General features: G+C 41.4%; 1 protein-coding gene across 1 annotated transcript in view; it reads right to left on the bottom strand.

The window, feature by feature from the left end:
- Positions 1-10,520: 10,520 nt before the first annotated feature.
- The window catches only part of dlgap3 (discs, large (Drosophila) homolog-associated protein 3), a 31,201-nt gene continuing 22,239 nt past the window's right edge, over positions 10,521-19,482 (bottom strand). Inside the window, exons 5-12 of the mRNA XM_037693207.1 lie at positions 17,605-17,616; positions 16,966-17,504; positions 14,790-14,884; positions 13,676-13,895; positions 12,069-12,363; positions 11,896-11,987; positions 11,618-11,764; positions 10,521-11,013 (exon numbers count right to left, since the gene is read on the bottom strand). Of these exons, the coding sequence (XP_037549135.1) occupies positions 10,699-11,013; positions 11,618-11,764; positions 11,896-11,987; positions 12,069-12,363; positions 13,676-13,895; positions 14,790-14,884; positions 16,966-17,504; positions 17,605-17,616 (1,715 nt within the window). The 3' untranslated portion in view covers positions 10,521-10,698. The remainder of the gene's footprint in view (positions 11,014-11,617; positions 11,765-11,895; positions 11,988-12,068; positions 12,364-13,675; positions 13,896-14,789; positions 14,885-16,965; positions 17,505-17,604; positions 17,617-19,482) is intronic.

The following is a 19,482-nucleotide window of genomic DNA, read 5'->3' as shown; positions in this document are numbered from 1 at the left end:
CAATTTCTTTCTGTGTCTTACCCTCTTGCTTGAGGGTGTCAATGATGTCCTTCTGGACAGCAGTCAAGTCGGCAGTCTTACCCATGATTGCGGTTTTGAGTAATGAACAAGGCTGGGAGTTTTTAAAAGCCTCAGGAATCTTTTGCAGGTGTTTAGAGTTCCGTCGTTGATTCAGATGGTTAGGTTAATAGCTTGTTTAGAGAACCTTTTCATGATATGCTAATTTTTTGGGACAGGCATTTTGGGTTTTCATGAGCTGTATGCCATAATCATCAGTATTAAAACAATTAAAGACCTGAAATATTTCAGTTGGTGTACAATGAATCTGAAATATATGAAAGTTTCATTTTTATCATTACATTATGGAAAATAATGACCTTTATCACAATATGCTAATTTTTTGAGAAGGACCTGTAGATGGCTGCTTGTCCTGAGCCTGGTTCTGCTGGAGGTTTCTTCCTGTTCAAAGGGAGCTTTTCCTTTCCACTGTTGCCTTTGTGCTTGCTCAGGATGGGAGACTGTGTTCAAGTGAAGATTCAATGAGTCCTTAGATAGAGAACTTTTACCAATTACCTTTTATTTGTATGTGAATGTTTTTGTACACTGCCCTGAGACAACTTCTATTGTGATTTGGCACTACTGTATATAAATAAACTGTATTGAATTGAATTAAATAGCACTTGTACAAGTTGTTTTCAAAATGTTTGAGAGGTGTTTTTTTTTTATTTCCTCTCATGAGTTTTAGGGATCTTTGCTTTTGTGTGTCTGGAAATTTGAACACGTGTTAAACATTCTAACTGGTCGTATATTATTGACGATATGAACCTTGCTTGGAAATATTGTTGCAACAGTTTCATTCATTTTGTAAATAAACATGCTCCATTTCACCAGTTCAGAACAAAAGGCAGAGACAGCCCCTGGTCTACTTCTGCGTTAGCTGATCTCCTGCACAGGAGGGATCACCTATGGATAACTGCAAGACTTTCTGGTTCTGATACTAATTGTTTGCAATTTCGTCAACAACGGAATTACCATACAGCTTCCATTAAACTTGCAAAATGTAATTACTATTCATGTCAAACCACCAAAAATCTGAATGACCCTAAGTGATTATGGAAAACTATCATATATCTCTCTGGCAGCTCTCACTCCTCTGATCTGCCATCACAAGTACTTGTTGACTCTTTTCCTGTGGCAAATAAGCATGAGATGCTAAATTGTTTCATCCATTTTGTTGCCTCCAATTCCTTGGATGACACAGTTATTAATGTAAAATCACCTACCTCTCCTACAAGTCAAACTTCTCCTAGAAGTCAAACCTCAGTAAACCACTTGTTCTCATTCTCACCGTTCTGTCACTAAACTGTTAAAAGACCTGGATCCTAGAAAATCTGCATGCCCGGATGACCTCCCTCCTTATTTCTTAATGCTAGAACTGGTATCATACATTTTTAACCAGTCCATACAACAAAATACTGTTCCAAATGCTTGGAAAACAGCTTTTGTTCTACCATTATTGAAGGGAGACGACCCCACTATACTGAACAATTATCAACCAATTTCCAAACTCTGTATTTTAGCTAAGGTTTAAGAAAATGGTAAATACTTGGTAAATACTCAAGTCAAGAAATATTTGGATTATTTAAACATTTTATCCCCCCCCCCCCCCCCCTAAAGAGAGACTGGGGGGGGGGGCAGTCTCTCTTTAGGAAACAACATAGCACAATGACTACTTCGCTAAAGGGTTTTAATGATGTTGCAGCACTGGATTCTACTGTGCCGCACTTTATCTAGACCTGTCCAAAGCTTTTGACACTGTAGATCATGACATCTTATGCCATAAGCTCTCAGATATTGTTTTCTCAGATCACACTCTCAGGTCGAAGGCAATGTGTTCAACACAATACTTTTTCTAGCTATTTAACTGTCAATAATGGTGTGCCACAAGGCTCAGTTTTAGGAACCACTCTCTTTACAATTCATATAAATGATGTAGGTCAAAACATTCCTGACGCCTCCTTACATCTCTATACTGATGATACACTTGTTTATTGATGAGCTAATACAGTTGCCAAGGTTTTCCAGTGTCTACAGTCTGCATTTGACATCATTCAGTCTGACTTATTCCATCTCAAACTGGCACTAAATGCTGATAAAACCAAGGGGATGCTGTTTTTAAACAGAAAGTTGGTATCAGCAGTCCTTCCTCCTATCTTATCCACACATGGTGTTCCTATTGAGTTTGTGAATTCTTACAAATACTTGGGAATTTTAGTTGATGCACATCTCTCTTTAAAGGCACATGTTAAAAATGAAATAAATAAACTGAAATTAAAACTGGGTTTCTTTTTCAGAAATAGATCGTAACTCTGAACACCAGGAAATGTCTTGTAGCTGCAACTTTCCTGCCGGCTATTGATTATGATGACATTTACATGAATGTCCCTGCCAGCTTCTTGCAGATGTTGGATGCTGTCTACCATGGCACGCTAAGGTTCATAACTGGTTGTAACTACCATACCCATCACTGCACTCTGTATTCATTGGTCTGTCACACTGGTACATCTTTATCTATAAATCACTCCTTGGTCTGCTGCCTTCTTTTAACTCCACCTACATGCCACGTCGTCAGTGCAGTTACAGCGTGCACTCTCAGGCCATCATTCCCTCTGAACTTGGCAAAAAGGCCTTTTCTTACTTTGCTCCTGTAACACCCTTGCACATGGATTCATGTTTGATTTCTCAAAACATTCAGTCAAAGAATCAACACACAAAAAAGACAAAAGAGACGCAGCACCTTCTTATTTAACTCGCTAAAATAGCTTTATATTAATAATAATAATAATAATAATAGTAGTAGTAATAATAGTAATAGTATTAGCCATTAGAAAATGTTTTGACAACGTTGAAAGTGTTACATTCTGTGTTGGGTAAACCACGTCACAGTGTGCCATCTCTCTGGGCCTCAGCGCTATAAAACGTGCTCCTTTTGACACATCCAGACCCAAAAAACAAACGATATCCGGAAATAATGACGTATGTACACAACAAAAAACACAGAATCACGTTGTACACTGTGCAATGTCCTCCAACGCTGTTCGGATCGAAGCCAGATGGCACTGTTTGTGTTCTCATGCATCCTGCGTCATCCCATAGCGGTGACATGAGAGTTTATACCGTACGGTAACGGTAACTCTGTCGCTATACTTAAGCCGATGTTTGTTTTTAATAGAAAAATAACAAAAATAAAAACATAAGCATGATATTTGTGTGTACAATATGGTGTCTTGAGACTAAGTTAACGTTGTGTAAACCAAGTGAATTCATGCTGATGTTAAAGACAGAAAAGTTTGCTGTGATCTCAAATCATAGAGTTCACTGCAGAGTACAAGAAATGAAGGCGGAAGAGGAGTAAGTAACGAAGGCTTCTTTAGCCTTTTGCTACATTTTAAACATAGCAAGCGTCTATATCAGTTCGAAGTCTGTCTTAATTTTCTACTTGTATTGTAGAGTGGAACACACCCCTACACACTCATACACACACACACAGGGCCTAATGTTTGGCTCGTCCACTCTCACAGCTTACGTCCCTCATCTAGCGGAGTGTGATCCCAGAGAAAAGTTTCTTCCCAGAGTTAATGTCACTTTGCTTTTCTTCTACTCCGTCTCCTTATAGCAGCAGCAATCTATTGAAATGAACGTGATTAAACCGTATTGTTAGTTACTGCACACAAAACTTGCCCTTGAACAGCCTACAGAACAATGTTTATCCAATGCTATAATCGACACCATTTTAATAATGAAAGCTGTGGCAATAATTAGCATTTTTAATGACAGTAATCAGACTAATTGTGATAATCATATTGTAATAACAATAAATGTAATATTGAGAAGAGCAATGTTCATTGGCAACAAGTATTTACATTTCATTGTAAACATGACAGTAGCAGGATATATAGGTACTTCTTTTTGTTAATTACACAGTAATTGCTCAGGTGTCGCTAACCCTCACTTTTAGCGGTGCGTGTCCCGTAAAGTCACATTTCTGCGTGAAAGCACACACGCATATGAACACGCACACGCAAACAGAGTTACACCTCAGTGCTAAAGGCACATCAGAGTTTCAGTCGAACACCTGCTTGGGTTTGAGCTGCTCTGGAGTCAGAGAAGGGGAGCACACAACAGCTTGCAGGAGAGCCAACAAATACATCTTTACAGTGTGCACTTACCGCTCTGTTAATGGCACAGTCTGACAATAGTGTGCCTGCTTACACACAGTGGTGGTGGGGATTTCTCTCAGCCCATGGCCCATTTGAGTGTGAATTTCAGCCACCTACTGTATGTACACTGAGAAGTTTTGTAGCAGTTCAAATAAGTGTAGAGCATTAAGTGAGGAACAGCTTCTACCCTGAAACTGTCAGACTCATAAATCCCTAACCAGGATGAAATAAATAAATAAATCACTGTAATGCCACTTTGACTGGTGATATGTGCTGCTGATTATCCATGCTGCTGATCTCATGCTGCTGATTATTTCATGTTTGCTGTATTCATTCGTACCCATCTGCTCACACAGACTCATGCTCGTGTTTGTGCTCCTGTTGTTAGGCCATATTGTTTTGCATTATTAGAGTATAATGTATATCTTAGATCTTTTAGCGTAGTGTTTGGCATTGGTTTAGTGTATAGTTTATATTTTAGATCCTTATTTACTGTTTCTTTTTACACTTTACATTTTTGCTATTGTTGGATATAACTGGGACCCTGTGTACATAATTTTGTTCCACCTCATGTACCACATGTGGTGAAATGACAATAAACTTACTTGAACGTGAAATGACAACTCTGTTGTATTCTTTTACTCCGCATCACTTTGGTATCAGATGGTTTTAAAGGTCTATAATTATTTACTCTGACCATACACTCTATGTAAAAACTTGTTGCAAATACAGAGTTGCCAACGTTTAAAACATTTAAATCCAGAACAGGAGCATATTATTTCTAATACTTTCCAAAAATGGATAATGTTTTTTAATTCTCTTCTGTGTTTTTGCAGGATCTTATAGTTTTTCTAGGGAACTATGCTCCTGATCGCAATCCCTCAGCACAATTAGGCATCGGTTCTTTATTTTTTTTACTGTAAGACAGCTTTTGATTTATGACCAATGAGCAATGAATTCTCTGGGTTAATGTAAAACATATCAGCTTGAGGAAGAATAAAAACAAGAGGACCATATCGTAGGTTATACGCCCTTCGACAAACTATTATACAGCGATACAGCAATATATAGGAATGCAAAGCAAAGAGCTTGTTTTGACCATGGAAAGATGGAACAAAGTAGGATATGTTCCTCATTAATTTAAAACAAATAAACCTTTTAAGAATGAAATTTAAGGCTATTTCTAAGTGGATGAGGATAATGGATGGATGAACAGATCTTTCATTTAAAGAACGGTTGTCGGCGCTAATTGCAAGACGGAACGTATTAAAGGTACTCAGTCCAAGTAACAGGTTCTGTTTTGCAATTAGGTTTGCCAATCATTGTTTAAAATATGGAGCAGTGTGTTCTTTATTGTTTTATTAAGGAACTCGTCTTTCAGGGACATTTCTAATTTTTTAAGAAAAGCTGGCAAAGCTAATTGCAAAACAATCTACGGCAAAAGGTCCACACTGGTATACTTCTACACCAGTAAGCATATTGAGGGTAATGGTGCGTTCACTGTCTTGCCCAAGAGCTTCAGCATGCTGGAGGGCCTGGAGATCAAACCCCCTAATCTTCTGTTTGAAAAGCAACCTTCTTAATATTAGACCAAAGCTGCCCAGTATTCACATAATTAATTGTCTATTGTGTGAAGTTTTTGTTCTAGTTGGTGTAAATTTGTCATGGACTGAGCCCCAGTCTGACAAGCTGTTAGTTTGACCTCTCCATGAGATTCTCTTCAGGATTTCTCCAAACTGAGCTCATTCTGTTGGCTATAGCAGACAAGATATCAACCATTCATTACCTATTTATAGAATCCCACTTAAAATAAATAAATTCAAAATTGTTTATTTTGGGCAAATGAGTCTAGACAAAGTTCTTATTGTCAAGTGTGATGTACAAAATGCTTCCACCATCCAACGTTTTGCCGTTTCTCATGGCTTAGCATCAACAACTAGCCTCCAGAGCAGCTCAGCCTCACAGGAATATCAAATTAAAACTCAAATCTGCTGCTACTACACCCCTTCCTGCTCCGCAGAAACACAGTACACAGCACACACGTAAGTAGGCTACAATTAAACTGATGCCTCGGCCACCGCCTCGCACTGCTCCTGGAACAATGGCTAAAAAGTGAATCTGCAGGCCCAACTTGGCCCTGTATTGTCAGGGTCTTGTTGCTGTGTTCGAGAATCCCCTGAGGACAGAGGCCTGGGTTAGGGTTCGGAGACACTGCTGCTAGAAACTGAGGTACTCAGAGTTGATTTGTCTGTCCACGTGGGGTTTATGCACATCTACAAACCGCAGAAAGCATACAGATAGTAGTGTGTCTGCTGTGTTTTGCGAGTGCTCAGATCATGGTGCAACACACCCAGGAACTGGGGTCTTTACTGCAGATATATGACAACTGATAGATACATTTTACTAAAAGAAAAGAAAAAAGTCACAACCAATAAAACTGTGTTTGTAAAGGACCTGCTTCAAGGCAAGGTGGCCTCATCTTGTAAAGATCAAACAGGAAAAAGTCAGCAAGAAATGGAGACGTTGCTACTTTTTGAAGTCTTTTTGATTCCTGGTGGCCCTCAAGGGCAGCTTGAGATGGAAAGACCTTGCCATCCCCTCGGTTGAGGATCGTAAGGTTGGAGTCAAGAGTCCTTCACAGTGGCGAAGCAGTAGTAAAGCAGTTCTTTGTGCTTTGTTTGATGAGGGCTGTGACAAACACCGCATAGAATGCTGTCAAGTTCATGGGTAAAGGAAAAGAAGGCAGGGTGATGGGATAAAAAGGCTGCTCTGCAACATGATGCCCCGTCTTGTCTCTCTGCCAGGGCAGCTTGTTTTTACAAAGAGGTGGTAAAAACTGATCCGCTGAGGATCAAAAACAAAACATCGGCTGTAATTTCCAAGGATGTCGTCGCGTCGTTGCCTTGAAAAGGTTGTAGTTGTACAAACAAGTGACTCATCGTAACAACAGTTGTAAAATCCTAGCAGTTTCTTTCTTTTTCATCACAAAAAAAAAAAAACAACAACAAAGCTTTAAAAGCTACAAAATCTGCTTTCTTTTGTATTGATTGAAAATGAGAATCTGGTCAATTTTTCCAAGGAGGTTGTCAGAAAACATGCAGTATTCACATGAACAAAATGTGCCAGTCCAGTGTGTGTATTGCAAGAGAACATGAGGGAGATAAGGTACAATAAAAATTTCTTTAACAATATTCTCTTTGTACTTTTCTATTTACATTTCTTTCTATACATATAGCTATATATTTAAAGTGTAAACTGTGTTCAAAGGAAACCTCCACATTTAGCTGGTTAGGCACATGTAGTTGCTTCTAAGAGATAGTACAGAGAAGGGGATACAACAGTACATGATGTGAGAACCACAGACAGATACTCAGTAGGATCGTACTTGGCAAGACTGTTCTTGCCAGTCATACCCTGTAACCTGACTCACAAATTCAAGATAATAATAGTCATCTGAATTTCTTTTTCACATGTACTGAGTCTGGATATGCCACACAGCTGCAGTATACCACAAGGCTATAATCTATCATAATAATACTGCAGTATTTCACGTTTGATATATAGGTTTTGTACATATACTGTATTCAGTAATCTCTACGCATCTAGAAATGTAGATTATATTATAAAATATACATCTCCCAGTAAAATATCTCTTTTCTCCCCTTACATATTCCATCAAAGAAAACAAAGAAGGGGAAAAAGTCATGCTTAAAAATTCCAATATTCTTCATTTCTCTTTGAAATAGCAGATTTTGACTCTTGGGTTTAGGCTTCACGCAGCCTTTCATGTTTAATAACCGCAGTGCATTCACACGCAAGCAATTACACAGCAACTGTATGAAATACTCATAATAAAACCAATTATTCTGACCTAACTTTGTAAACAAGACTCCTTAAAAAAATAATAACTTGTGCTAAACTTTGTAAAGTGGAAACTCCATGTAGTAAACATTTCAGGAGGTAAATTACGTGAAACATATTGCACAACAAACAAAATCAGTGTTCTGTTTCAAACAGACGTCAGATATTATAACTTTAATAAGTATTATAAATTGTTTTACTGTTGGTTTCTGAGATGACTCTTTGGAAGGACTTTGAATAGAGCTGTTGTTCATAGTAAAAGGATCCATTTTGTTTCTTTCAGCCAAGAAAATCAGTCGTTCTTTCATACTGGCTGTGTGAAACTAGGAATAAACTTGAAAATAAATAAATGGTCATTTTAACGTGTGCTTCTGAGAGGAAGTAATAAATAGTGAACATCTTCCCTGTTGTAGGTAGATTCTTGAACAGCTTCAATTTGTTAAAAAAAAAAAAAAAAAAAGAGTTCAAATCTGACAGGACTGATGAGCTAAAGGCTAGTCCGTACACAGTCAAGTGGATTGCTGCCATCTTAAAACAACTCCACTGAATTGCATTTACAAGTGTAACTAATGGCAGCCACAGCTAGCTGTAGCACTTCTAGGGCATCCAGGTTAATGATTGGCAATAAATTAATATTTCCACATAAATAACCGTATAATGAGAAATATGATTGGTTTTAAAAATTGAGCTGCTTTCAGGCAGCAGTAATCTAGTTTGGAAGTGGGTCCATTTGGCTCATATCTTAGCCAAGCTAAGCGTGGCTTAAATATGATTCAGATAGACCCAATTCAGTAGGCGACTGCCGCCTTCTAAGAATAGCTCAAATCTTCAAAATGTCATAGCAGCTTGTGCAAACGCTAATTTATAAACTTTTCCATCACTGTCAGCTTCACATTACAGTTATTTTGGTGTAAAAATTAGAACATTCTGCTGGATGTGACCCCTGGATGCACCGAAAGTACCATCTCTCCTTGTCGCTGTTGCTATTTAAAATTGGAGCCATTTCAAAAGAGCACTAATCCAACTGCATTCCACCTAGCCATTAGCTCATCAGTCCTGTTGGACTTGAACTCAGTTTCTACAAACTGAAGTTATTCATGAAGCTATCTACAACAAGTATAACATTAATTACGTATAACCTTTATACATAAACTCACTTCAAAAGGGCCTAACAGCCCTTTAAAGGGAATGTGGCACATTGCAAAACAAACAAAAATAACTTTGTTCACGTCAAGTATTTCCAACATAATTGTCCAATATTACCAGTAGAGCAGGTTTTTAGTGTAAATGGGTCTACTGTTTGTTTCTGACGACTCTTTGGAAAGACTCTGAAGAGAACTAGCATTTGTAGTAAATGGCTCTAATTTGTTTCTTTCAGCCAACAACATCCATTGTTCTTTTATCAGTGCTGTGTGAAACTGAGTGGAGCATCTTTTAAATTTGAGAAAAACATAAAAAGAAAAGTCCATTCAAGCAATATTCAAGAGAACGGAAAGAGCTGTGAGAAATAAACAAACCGATCTCCTTTCATGGCTGTTTCATTGGGGGGGTGTTCATGGCTGAGATGAAATAAACTCTCTACAGACCGCTGTTGTCAGAATGCATTCTCGTTTGACCACTTGGTGGTGCTTTACTCTCACAGTGAAAAGTCGAGTCTGGAAAGCCACCGAAACACACGACACCCCACCCCTTAAAAACCCCCAGCAACCTCTCCCATGTACCGTTCGAAGCTTCGTAGAGACTATACAAGGAGCAAACCGCTCTATTATTTTGTCTCTCTCTTTAGTTTTGTTTGTCATACTGAAGGCTGTGATGCTACACTGCAAAAACTCCTTTTGGCAAAAAAACAAAATAAACCACGAGTGTGCACTCTGTAGACTAACAGCACTTTCGAAGAGCCTCCCTGCTGAATGCCGAGAGGAGTTGATGGATACATAGGAACTAAACAAAAATGCAGAGACAAAAGAATAGTTTCGTACTCTCTGAGGGAGTGCCTGTGTGAACAGATGGCACCTGAGCGTAAGGTGCAAGTTCTATTTGTTGGTTCAAAGGAAAATGCTCGTCGAGTCTCACTTGGAGGGCGTTTAAACAAAATGCTGAGAAATTCGTACATGTTGATTCATCTTCATGTAGCATCAGTGAAAGGTACAGGTACACGGAGGTTGTGAATTCAGAAAGCCTACAAATAGTCTTGCTGTAAATGGCATCAGGGGTCCACTCTGGGAGATCCTGTCCGAGGTCTTGTGCCTGTTGAGCCCTTTATGTGCCAAGTGAACACGCACAGGCATGCTACGATGTGAACCGCTGCTGACTACTGTTACAAAAGTGCACTGTTCTTTGTCAGCCAAAATGACTGTAAATAAAAATAAATAAAATTCAGAGTATACAGGAAGGAAGTAAAAATGTCTTCTTTTAGTTACCTATTTAAGATCTAGGCCTCCGTGTCGACAATATGTTCGAATTTCAAGACACTAAAATGGCTGTCATTGCTTGTTTAATGGGTGGTTACTTGATTTGATGGACAGTGGTGAGGGGAGTAGCTTGTGGACAGTGAGGACTTGCAGAAGGTTATAAAAAAAACTCTGCAGGAGTAAAGGGTTGGTGTACGGAAGAGTGTTCAGAGTCTAGTCTGGGCTTCGGGGATGTAGATCTCAATGCTGTCGGCACTCTCTGTGGCCGAGTTCTGCCTGAATGAGGCGGTGCGCTTGGTCTGCAGCAGCCTCCTTCTCGCCTCTGTCCTCTGGCGATCCCCGAGGTCCAGAGATTTTTCCCTGATGGGAAGGGTGTGCCCTCCAATTCGTGGCACCACTAGCCCTCCCGACCCACTTCCTCCACTTCCGGCGACCCCGTCTCCCACGCTATCGTCTCGGAGGCTGCCACTCACCCCACCTGCTGGCTTCTTTGGTAAGGGAGGAGGAAGTTTCTTGTCCTCCTAAACCCCGTTGATGGTGAGATGTAGATATAAGATGAAGGGACAGTGGATTTATCGAGTTGGGTGGTGAAAGAGATGGATTTGTCAAGTGGTGTAAAATATACCCCATGCAGGAAAAAAGTGAATTTAACAAACATGGAAAAAAAAAGAGAAACCCCAAAAAAGAAAAAGACAAAAACACAGAATAAACAAGTCAGCACGCATTGATGTTGGGTAATGAAAGGAATTGAAATGGGAGAACAGAGGTAAAGTGAACAAAGAAAGAAAACAGAAACAATAGTTAGTGTGGTACTGAAAATTGTCAAGTCGATCAGAAGGTGGACTAAGCTTTCAAGAAGAGAATGTTCCGGGTCTCCTTTTATGCAATGCAAGAAATCAAACAAAATAAACAGGTAAAATAAAATAAAAAGACAAATCAAATATAACTCGCTGTTTAAATTGTTAGTTTTGCGTCAGCTCAGTTCCTCTTGCTGTTCTGCATTTTTACAGTCTGCAAAGGCTCCAAAGGCAAAGCCACCTTTGCTACTCGTCTGCACTCAGCCATCTTGGCTCTGGGAGAACGCTGAAGGGAAACCAGAGCTGTTTGAACCCCCAGGCCTCTCACCTTCTTTTCAGGTGGGAGCCTCCAACCAGAGTCCTTGATCCTCTGGAGGTCCTGAAACTTAACCCTTACATCCTCGATGTTGAGCTGGAGCAGTTCCCAGAAGGCTGCCAGGTCCTGCGATGTGGGTTGAGGGTAGGCGGAGGGGTCCTGAGCGAGCGGGAACACAGGAAGACGACATGTGTTGATTGTCAAAGTAACGCTCGAAGGTTTGCTTTACGCCAAGCAGATCTGGCTTGCCTTGATAAAACCATATGCAACACATGTTGTGTACTACGTACCACACTTTGCTGGCACAGACGGAAGAACTGCTGGACTTTTTGAGACATGAGCATCTGGGCACTGCCAACTGCGTTTCGAATGAGCTCGAGAACTGGCAGAAAGACAGCACACGTGTTCTTGTACAAATCCAAGGATTACTTAGTTGTGCATGTTCGAATACTCTGAAACTTACTCTCCTCGAGAAGTTCGTTCTCCTCCGCCTCTCTCTCCATGTTCTGGCACCAGCCCTCCATCCTCTCCACCTCTGTTTGCAGAAGGCGCAAGAAGAACTCCCCATCTCTCATGCAGGGCGAGGTTCGGCCCGAGTCGGGCAGGCTGCGTGGGCCCTCGATGGACGGCGTCCCCGTCCAGGCTCGCTCCGATGTAATGGGCAAAGGGGTGTGGGCACGAGGAGGCAAGTGTGGAGCCTGGTGGGGCAGCGAGTCGGCTTGGCAGGCCTCTGAGGTATACCCACCCTGTATAAAATCCTGGCATAACATTCGAATCACTTAGAAGCACCGAGTCTGACTCCAGCTCATCTGACTTCTAGTGAAATAAAGTAGCTGCAACAATAAACTGAATTTCAATTCATTTTGAATTAATCTTCTAATATCTTTGTCAGAATCACATTAAAGACAGGGACTACTGCATCGAGTAGTATTTCAGTGTTTAGCTTTTAATGTACTTTATTCTCTTCACAATAAGCAGAAAATCCAACAAACACACATTTCAACAAACACGAAGGTGAAGAAAGCTTAAAAATACAAATGCTTACAACCTATTTTCTGAGCCTGAAGATTTTAAAAGTACAGTGAGAACGAGTGGTAAGAACTAACACACTCGACAAAATTTACTAAAAGTCTAAACAGGGCTATTCAACTGGCGGCCCGGGGGCCAAATCAGGTCCATGGGTGTGCTAAGTTCGGCCCACCAATGGGTTCATTTTTAAATAAAACTAGATTTTAAATCGTAAAACAAGATTACTTACCATAAATTTCGCTGTATAAGTTGCAGGTTTTTTTGCATAAATTAGCATGTCTGCGACTTACACACTGAAGCAAATAATATATGTTTTCCCCCATATTTATAACCCAATTTTTGGTCGAGATCTGTCGATTTCATTCATTCGGACATGGAAAATATTAAACATTACCATTTTCAGCTGCTAGAGGGTGCTTGAGTAATATGGCAAGCCAAGTGTCTCATTAATAGGTAAAAGTGGCTATTAAGGAGACACTTGGTTTGCCATACAAAGACACCTTCGTCTTGCTCCAAACTCCTGGAGCGAACGTCAAATCAGCTGCATTTCACTGCGACGCCCAGGAGAAATGCAGCAGATTTGACCATCAAAGTGCATTTATTAAGGAAAAGTTCAACTGAGACACACCTTTACTATAATGTCGAGCAAACAAATAATTGTTTTTAAGTGTTAATCTTGAAAAATTCTTGTTAAAGTTCTTCCGCGCTCGCTCCCGTGCTTGCCGTTTGGCAGCCAATCAATTTTTGGCACACCAGCCCACGTTTCCAGGTTGTCAGCGGCGACGCATAATAGATGAGACTTATACGGCAAAACGACGTATTTTATGTTTTTTTCCACTTCATTAGACATATTTGGAACGACGCCACTTATACGGCGGTGCGATGTGTACGGCGGAAACGACCATAATGAAATAACCGCTGGATGTCCAGTTCCTGAGCTCTTGGCATTCAGTAACTGTGGCCCCTCTGAGCAGTTTAGTTGAATCGCTCTGCTCTAAAAGTATTTTAAGTCCAGATGAAGCGCTCCGTGTGCAGACCCACCTCTCTGTAGGCCCACTGGCCCTGTGTGTGGACGGTGCGGTGGCACTCCGTGTACTGGCTCGCGGACTCTGGCTCTGACGAATGCCTCTGGAAGGAGCAGCCGAACTGGAGACTCTTGTCCTGTGTTGGCACGGCAATGCTGAGCCCCGGGAAGCCCTCGGGGTCCAGGTCGGCCTGCACGCTCGCCGTCACGCTGTTGGAGCGTTTGAAACGTGCACGCCTGCAAGACAGAATCATCACAAATCCAGGCCTGCTCAGTCACACGCAAACCTTTATCAGTTTTTTTATTTTATTTTTTTATAAAATGTTTGTCTCATAATTGCACATCCTAATTTGAGCTGGACTGAGCTGTGGGCCATCACTGCAGCTCGACTGGTTGTGATAAGTCCTGCTAAATCCTCTGGCATATGACGCATCAGTGTGTGCAAATGTCACGCCACGCTCATGAGTGTTTACCCTGCTGCAAGTTAATACCCCACCTTCCCTCATCTGTCTGCCGTCTGACCATGTCTGACTCAGAGTTGTGTTATTGGCCTCCTGTTTTCATTTCTGGTGATGGGGGGGGGCATCGTGAAGGAGTGCATGAGCACACTCTGCAATGATGTGAGTGTCCGCATGCATGCGTGCAAATCTGCCCCACAAGCAAGGTTGGAAATAATTAGAAGTGCTGAGTCACAGGCGAAAGTCGTGGCGAGTGGATGATTCGCTGTAGTCATGGTTACGCTCACAAACGGTGAACCAACCAACAACAAAAAAAGAGACGTTCTTGGAGTTCAAGCTGCGATACCTGATGAAATGTTAAATCAGTTAATAGGACCGAGACTCCAAATCAGCCGTGCGCGGCTGCACTGTTGGGCGCACACGAAGACGAGAGCCTTTTTCTGAATACAAATTCAAATTATTCACATAAATTACGGTAAGAAGACCAACAGTCCTTGATGAAGGCATTTATTATTGTGGAGGGGAAGGAGATGAATGTACACAAACACGGCTCTTAGTTTGCAGTTTGCGTGTATAACAGCACAAACGAAAATGTCAAGCAAAACAACTCCAGCTGGGACGAAGTTGTGAAGATGAATACATGTTTATAATTTGGACTTTGCACTTCTGTTACCTTTTCTCATCTTCCACTTGGATTCCTACAGAGTGCACCTCTGTTAGGGCCTTTCCTTCATTGTCTGAGTCTGACAGGGTCTCTGAGCTGTCCACCTGCAACACGAAAGGAAAAAATAAACCACAGCAGTCAGAGTTTGGCAACAAAGAACAACTAAAAGAGCTAAAACTAAAGGAATAGATGATGATGGAAGGATCGATGGAAATCTGTCCTTCCACACATCTAAACGCCCACAGCTACAGCTGGTTAATCTAAAACAACAGAAACAGGTGCATTAGTAACCTGCAGGCGCTATAAATGCATGCAGGTTACTAATGCACCGGCAGTCTTTAATATAAAGTGCGGGAAGCTTTTGGCCTCCATTTGCAGTGCGTCTGCAAATTACAACAGCTCAGTATGATCGAACTGATCGTGGACGTGAAGCGAGAGTGAAAATGCAATCTTTGCTTGTTTTTAGATGTTCAGATTTCTTCATGCTCAACGATGAGTCATAAGGACACGCTGGTTCCCTCAGTCACCCAGGACAAGGGAGCACTGGGACGTTTAATCAAAGCTATCTCAACCTTTTCAGTCTCCAGCTGAACAAAGCTCCTGAGATGAGAAGAGAAACACCTTCAACATTCAAAATCAACTCCAGCGGACTTGATTTCCACTCGTGGTTTTAGTCCAGCATACTTAGAAAACCCAGCAAATCAAGTCAAGTTGCAGCTCCCCTCAGAGGCCTCAAGTTCATCGTAACAGTTAGAGGAATCTATTTACAGAAAGACTAAATCATTTTCTTATTTGTGTGAATGTTTTTAAAATGTTCACAATGTTTAGATCCATTTTTCTCCTGTACTTTTGTCAGAACGTTACTCTTTACACACGCTTTGAGCTATTTGATCAGTTCATGGAAAAAAACTTACAACTCATTCAGGATTAGTCTCAAATGTCCCCCCTGGGATTAATAAAGTTAGTTTGTTAGTTCGTTAGTTAGTTAGTTCCTTCCTTCGTTCCTTCCTTCCTTTTTGGTATTCATGCAATTTTTACAATTAGAAATATTTAGCTTTGTCTGCCATGTTTTCCTCATTGAAAATGAATGGCGCTCTTCACACCCCCTTCAAAAACTCTTTGTGCTGTTTACATCCTGTTACTGCTCATTTCAGCTTTTGTTCTTGAGCAGCTTCTTTGTGATAATTTTAGCTATCTCCAGCTCCTTTCAGTTTCTTTCTGCTACTTTAAGCTTTTTTCAGTAACAATTTAAAGTACTTTTCTGCTAATTTTTGTCTTTTGTGATTATTTTGAATAATTTAAATGTCTTTAATTTTTCCAACCTCTTTCTGTTAATTTCAGATTTTGTGTGTGTGTGTGGTTTTTTCAGCTATGTTTTTGTTGTTTCTAATTTTAGTGTTTTTTTCCCTGCTCATTTCAGTTGATTAATTTTACTAATTTCATAGTTTTAAATCTATTCAGCCTCCCTCTGCCCATTTAAAGTATTCTGCCAATTTCTGCTACTTTCAGCTTTTTCTGCACATATCTGTAATTTTTCAGTTGCTTTCTGCTGTCAGCGAATGTCAGCTGTTCAAAGTCAGCTTGCATTATTAGTTTAGCGATGAAATCTATCCAGCCTGGTTTCAGAATGAGCAGTTTATGTTGAAGAACAACGCTGCCCTCTTTAGTTGATATTACATCAATGGTCTGCATTAGCGAGGCTAAATGGTCACCTGTTATAAATTGACTCAGCAAAACTAAACTAAACTCGATAAAACAAATAAAGTTCAAATAGTTTCAAATGGGGGCAGCACGGTGGCGCAACTGGTAGAGCTGCTGCTTCTCAGTGAGCAGGTCCTTGGTTCAAACCCCGGTCCAGGGGCCTTTCTGGGTGGAGTTTGCATGTTCTCTCCGTGCATGCGTGGGTTTTCTCCGGGTACTCCGGTTTCCTCCCACAGACCAAAAACATGCATGTTAGGCTGATTGGTAACTCTAAATTGTCCCTAGGTGTGAGTGAGAGAGTGAATGGTTGTTTGTCTCGTTTGTCTCTATGTGGCCCTGTGATGGACTTGCGACCCGTCCAGGGTGTACCCCGCCCCTCGCACAGTGACTGCTGGACATGGGCACCAGCGAACCCCGTGACCCAAAATGGAAGAAGCGGGTAAAGATAATGGATGGATGGATAGTTTCAACTGTCCGTTCTCACCTGGACAGCTATAGATGGCCTCCACTTCCTGCCCCCACGTCCATCGTCTTGCCCACCAGCCTTACTCAGCACGATGCTGTTCTGAGTAAGAGAGGAGGACTTCCCCAGGCTGCCGACCACCCTGCTGTCCCGTTCCCTCGCCGGCCTCGGTGGACCCTCCAGCAGGCTGTCAGCTGAGCAGCTGTGTTTGGCCCTCACCCCAACTCCCGGTCCCCCGCTGTAGGGTACCAGCTCCCTCGAACCCCTGACCCCATCCAGGCTCTCTGCAGAGTTGCTGTGCTGTCTGGAACATCCGGGGCCGCTGGTCATGTAGTACCCGCCTCTGGAAGTGCGGCCCGAGGGCCCGTCAGAGCTACCAAGGTCCACTGAGTTGCTGTGCTGCTTGGGGCGCCCGGGGCCGGGGCCTGCAGCCATCTGTCCACCGCTCTGAAAGTAGGCATCCTGGGTGGACTCAGTGCTGCTCTGGGCTCGCACCGAGAGAGAAGACTTGGACATGCGAGGCGGGAGCGGTGGTGGAGCACCTTTACGGTAAGGAAAGACTGAAGCACGAGAAGAGAGAGGAAGAAGAAGAAGACACAGGTGTGGAGGGCAGTTAAAAGTGAAGGATGTCTGCAGGGTGAAGGGCAGATGGGTACTTACAGAAAGAGCAGACTGAAAGGAGAATGTAACGGAAAAGTTAAAGAGCAAAAAGAAAGATGTAAAGGAGAGATAGCCAGCACAGGGGAGATGGAGAGAGAACATCAAGACAATTGAGAAAATAAAAACTCAATAATTGAGACAAAAACATATAAACTCAACTCATATGTGACCCGACACACTGAACTGAGGATTAGTGTAGTGAGATATAGACAGCTATATTGTGCTGCTCCCTTCCTCAGGGGTTGCCACAGAGAGACAACTTTGGCAACTGTTTTGATGTTGGATGTCCTTCCTGATGAAGCCACTGAGCACTGAGCTACCACCGTCCTCTGTGTGCAGCAGAGGACTGCCATCCAAGGCACCTGGGGATGGTGGGTTAAGCACCTTGCTCAAAGAGCCCACAGTGGGGCAAATGAGGGTGGAGACAGATGTAAATGCTTCACAAGCCCTAAATGTTTGATTCTTATCCCAAGGACTTTCAATACCAGCTGGGAAATCCCAATATTCAAATATGGGTTGAGGTGTCTTTATTCAAAAGTTGTCAAGAAAATCTCAGAAAACATTAAAAATAGGATTCAGACCAGTTTTCCAGAGATTATTTAAAAAAACAAAAAAACAAGCTGCATCTCTGGAACCAGCCGTGATATCAGGATGATCTAAGTATCCGGATGTAGTTTAACAAGCGGTACAAAGACGTCCACTGTCACTGAGGGTTTTGAATAGTGAATGTTTGTAGTTTCTGTTTTGCTGGACCAGAATTGATGTAAACCTTAATTTATTTGGCGCAAGATAGTCTAGTGTGTAACAGTTCCACTGAGTATAAGAATAGTAGAATGTTTTATTTTATTTTTTTGTCCGGGAAAGCATAGAGTGATGGATCCCAGCAAGTGAAGGGAGCAATTTTATCTTCCACCAGGCACAATGGCGGAGCCAGGGGGAGGCCAATGGTGGCGTTGGCCATCATAGATTAAACTCTGGCCACCACACCAGTCACCAATCATTTGAGGAAACTATGATTTTAAGCAATATAAAAACTAGAATGCATATTTCCTCAAGTGATTGAGGTGTCTGGTTTATATATAATTAATGGTGGTGGCCATCTTGGATTTTGATGTGGCAATCCACATTTCGAAATGAACCTTTCTTATGCTTAGATCAGGAGCCTGCGACCTTTTAGATAAAGAGTAATTTCTATTCTTTGCTTACTAAACAAAATGTGTCCAGAGCTGCACATTCTGCTACGCCTGTGAATATCAACTGGTGGTCCATGGGCCACTTTGAATTTATATGAAGGTTTTTTTTTTTTTCCCAGCCAGTGGGCGTGACATTATAAAGCAAGAATTATATATAGAATTTTGACATTAATATTTTTACATTTTAGGGATTTTGTTAAGTATGCAATTGTGACTTTTAAAAATTTTAATTTCAAAACAAAACTTTCTACTTTTACTTCAATTATGTTTATTTATTTGATTCACCCTATTTCTTCTAGGCAATTTGGCTTTAAATTTAAATTAAACTTTAAATTTTGGGTTATCTTTGGTCAAAGCTTCAAGGGGCTGCAGACCAAGGACCAAAGAGCTGCATGTGGCTCCAGAGCCTTAGATTGCAGACCCCTGGCCTAGATGCACCCACATACCAAAATGGAAGTTGGTACCTCACTTATTCAAGTTATTGTGCTCACAACATGCACAGACAGACAAACAGACCAACAGAGGGTGTTTCCAATTTCCCCTTTTCACTCCACAATGGGGGACAACATGCCAGGAATCAGAAAATGTGCTTAGTTTATTTTGACCAAATCTGACTTTAATCCCTGATTTGATGCGATGGGTCACACACACACACACACACACACACACACACACACACACACAC

This window comes from Nematolebias whitei, chromosome 19 (assembly GCF_014905685.2).
Source record: "Nematolebias whitei isolate Nwh7 chromosome 19, NemWhi1, whole genome shotgun sequence".
Lineage (NCBI taxonomy): Eukaryota > Metazoa > Chordata > Actinopteri > Cyprinodontiformes > Rivulidae > Nematolebias > Nematolebias whitei.
Note: the sequence above shows the minus strand (reverse complement) of the source record. Positions and strands in the feature narration are given on the sequence as shown.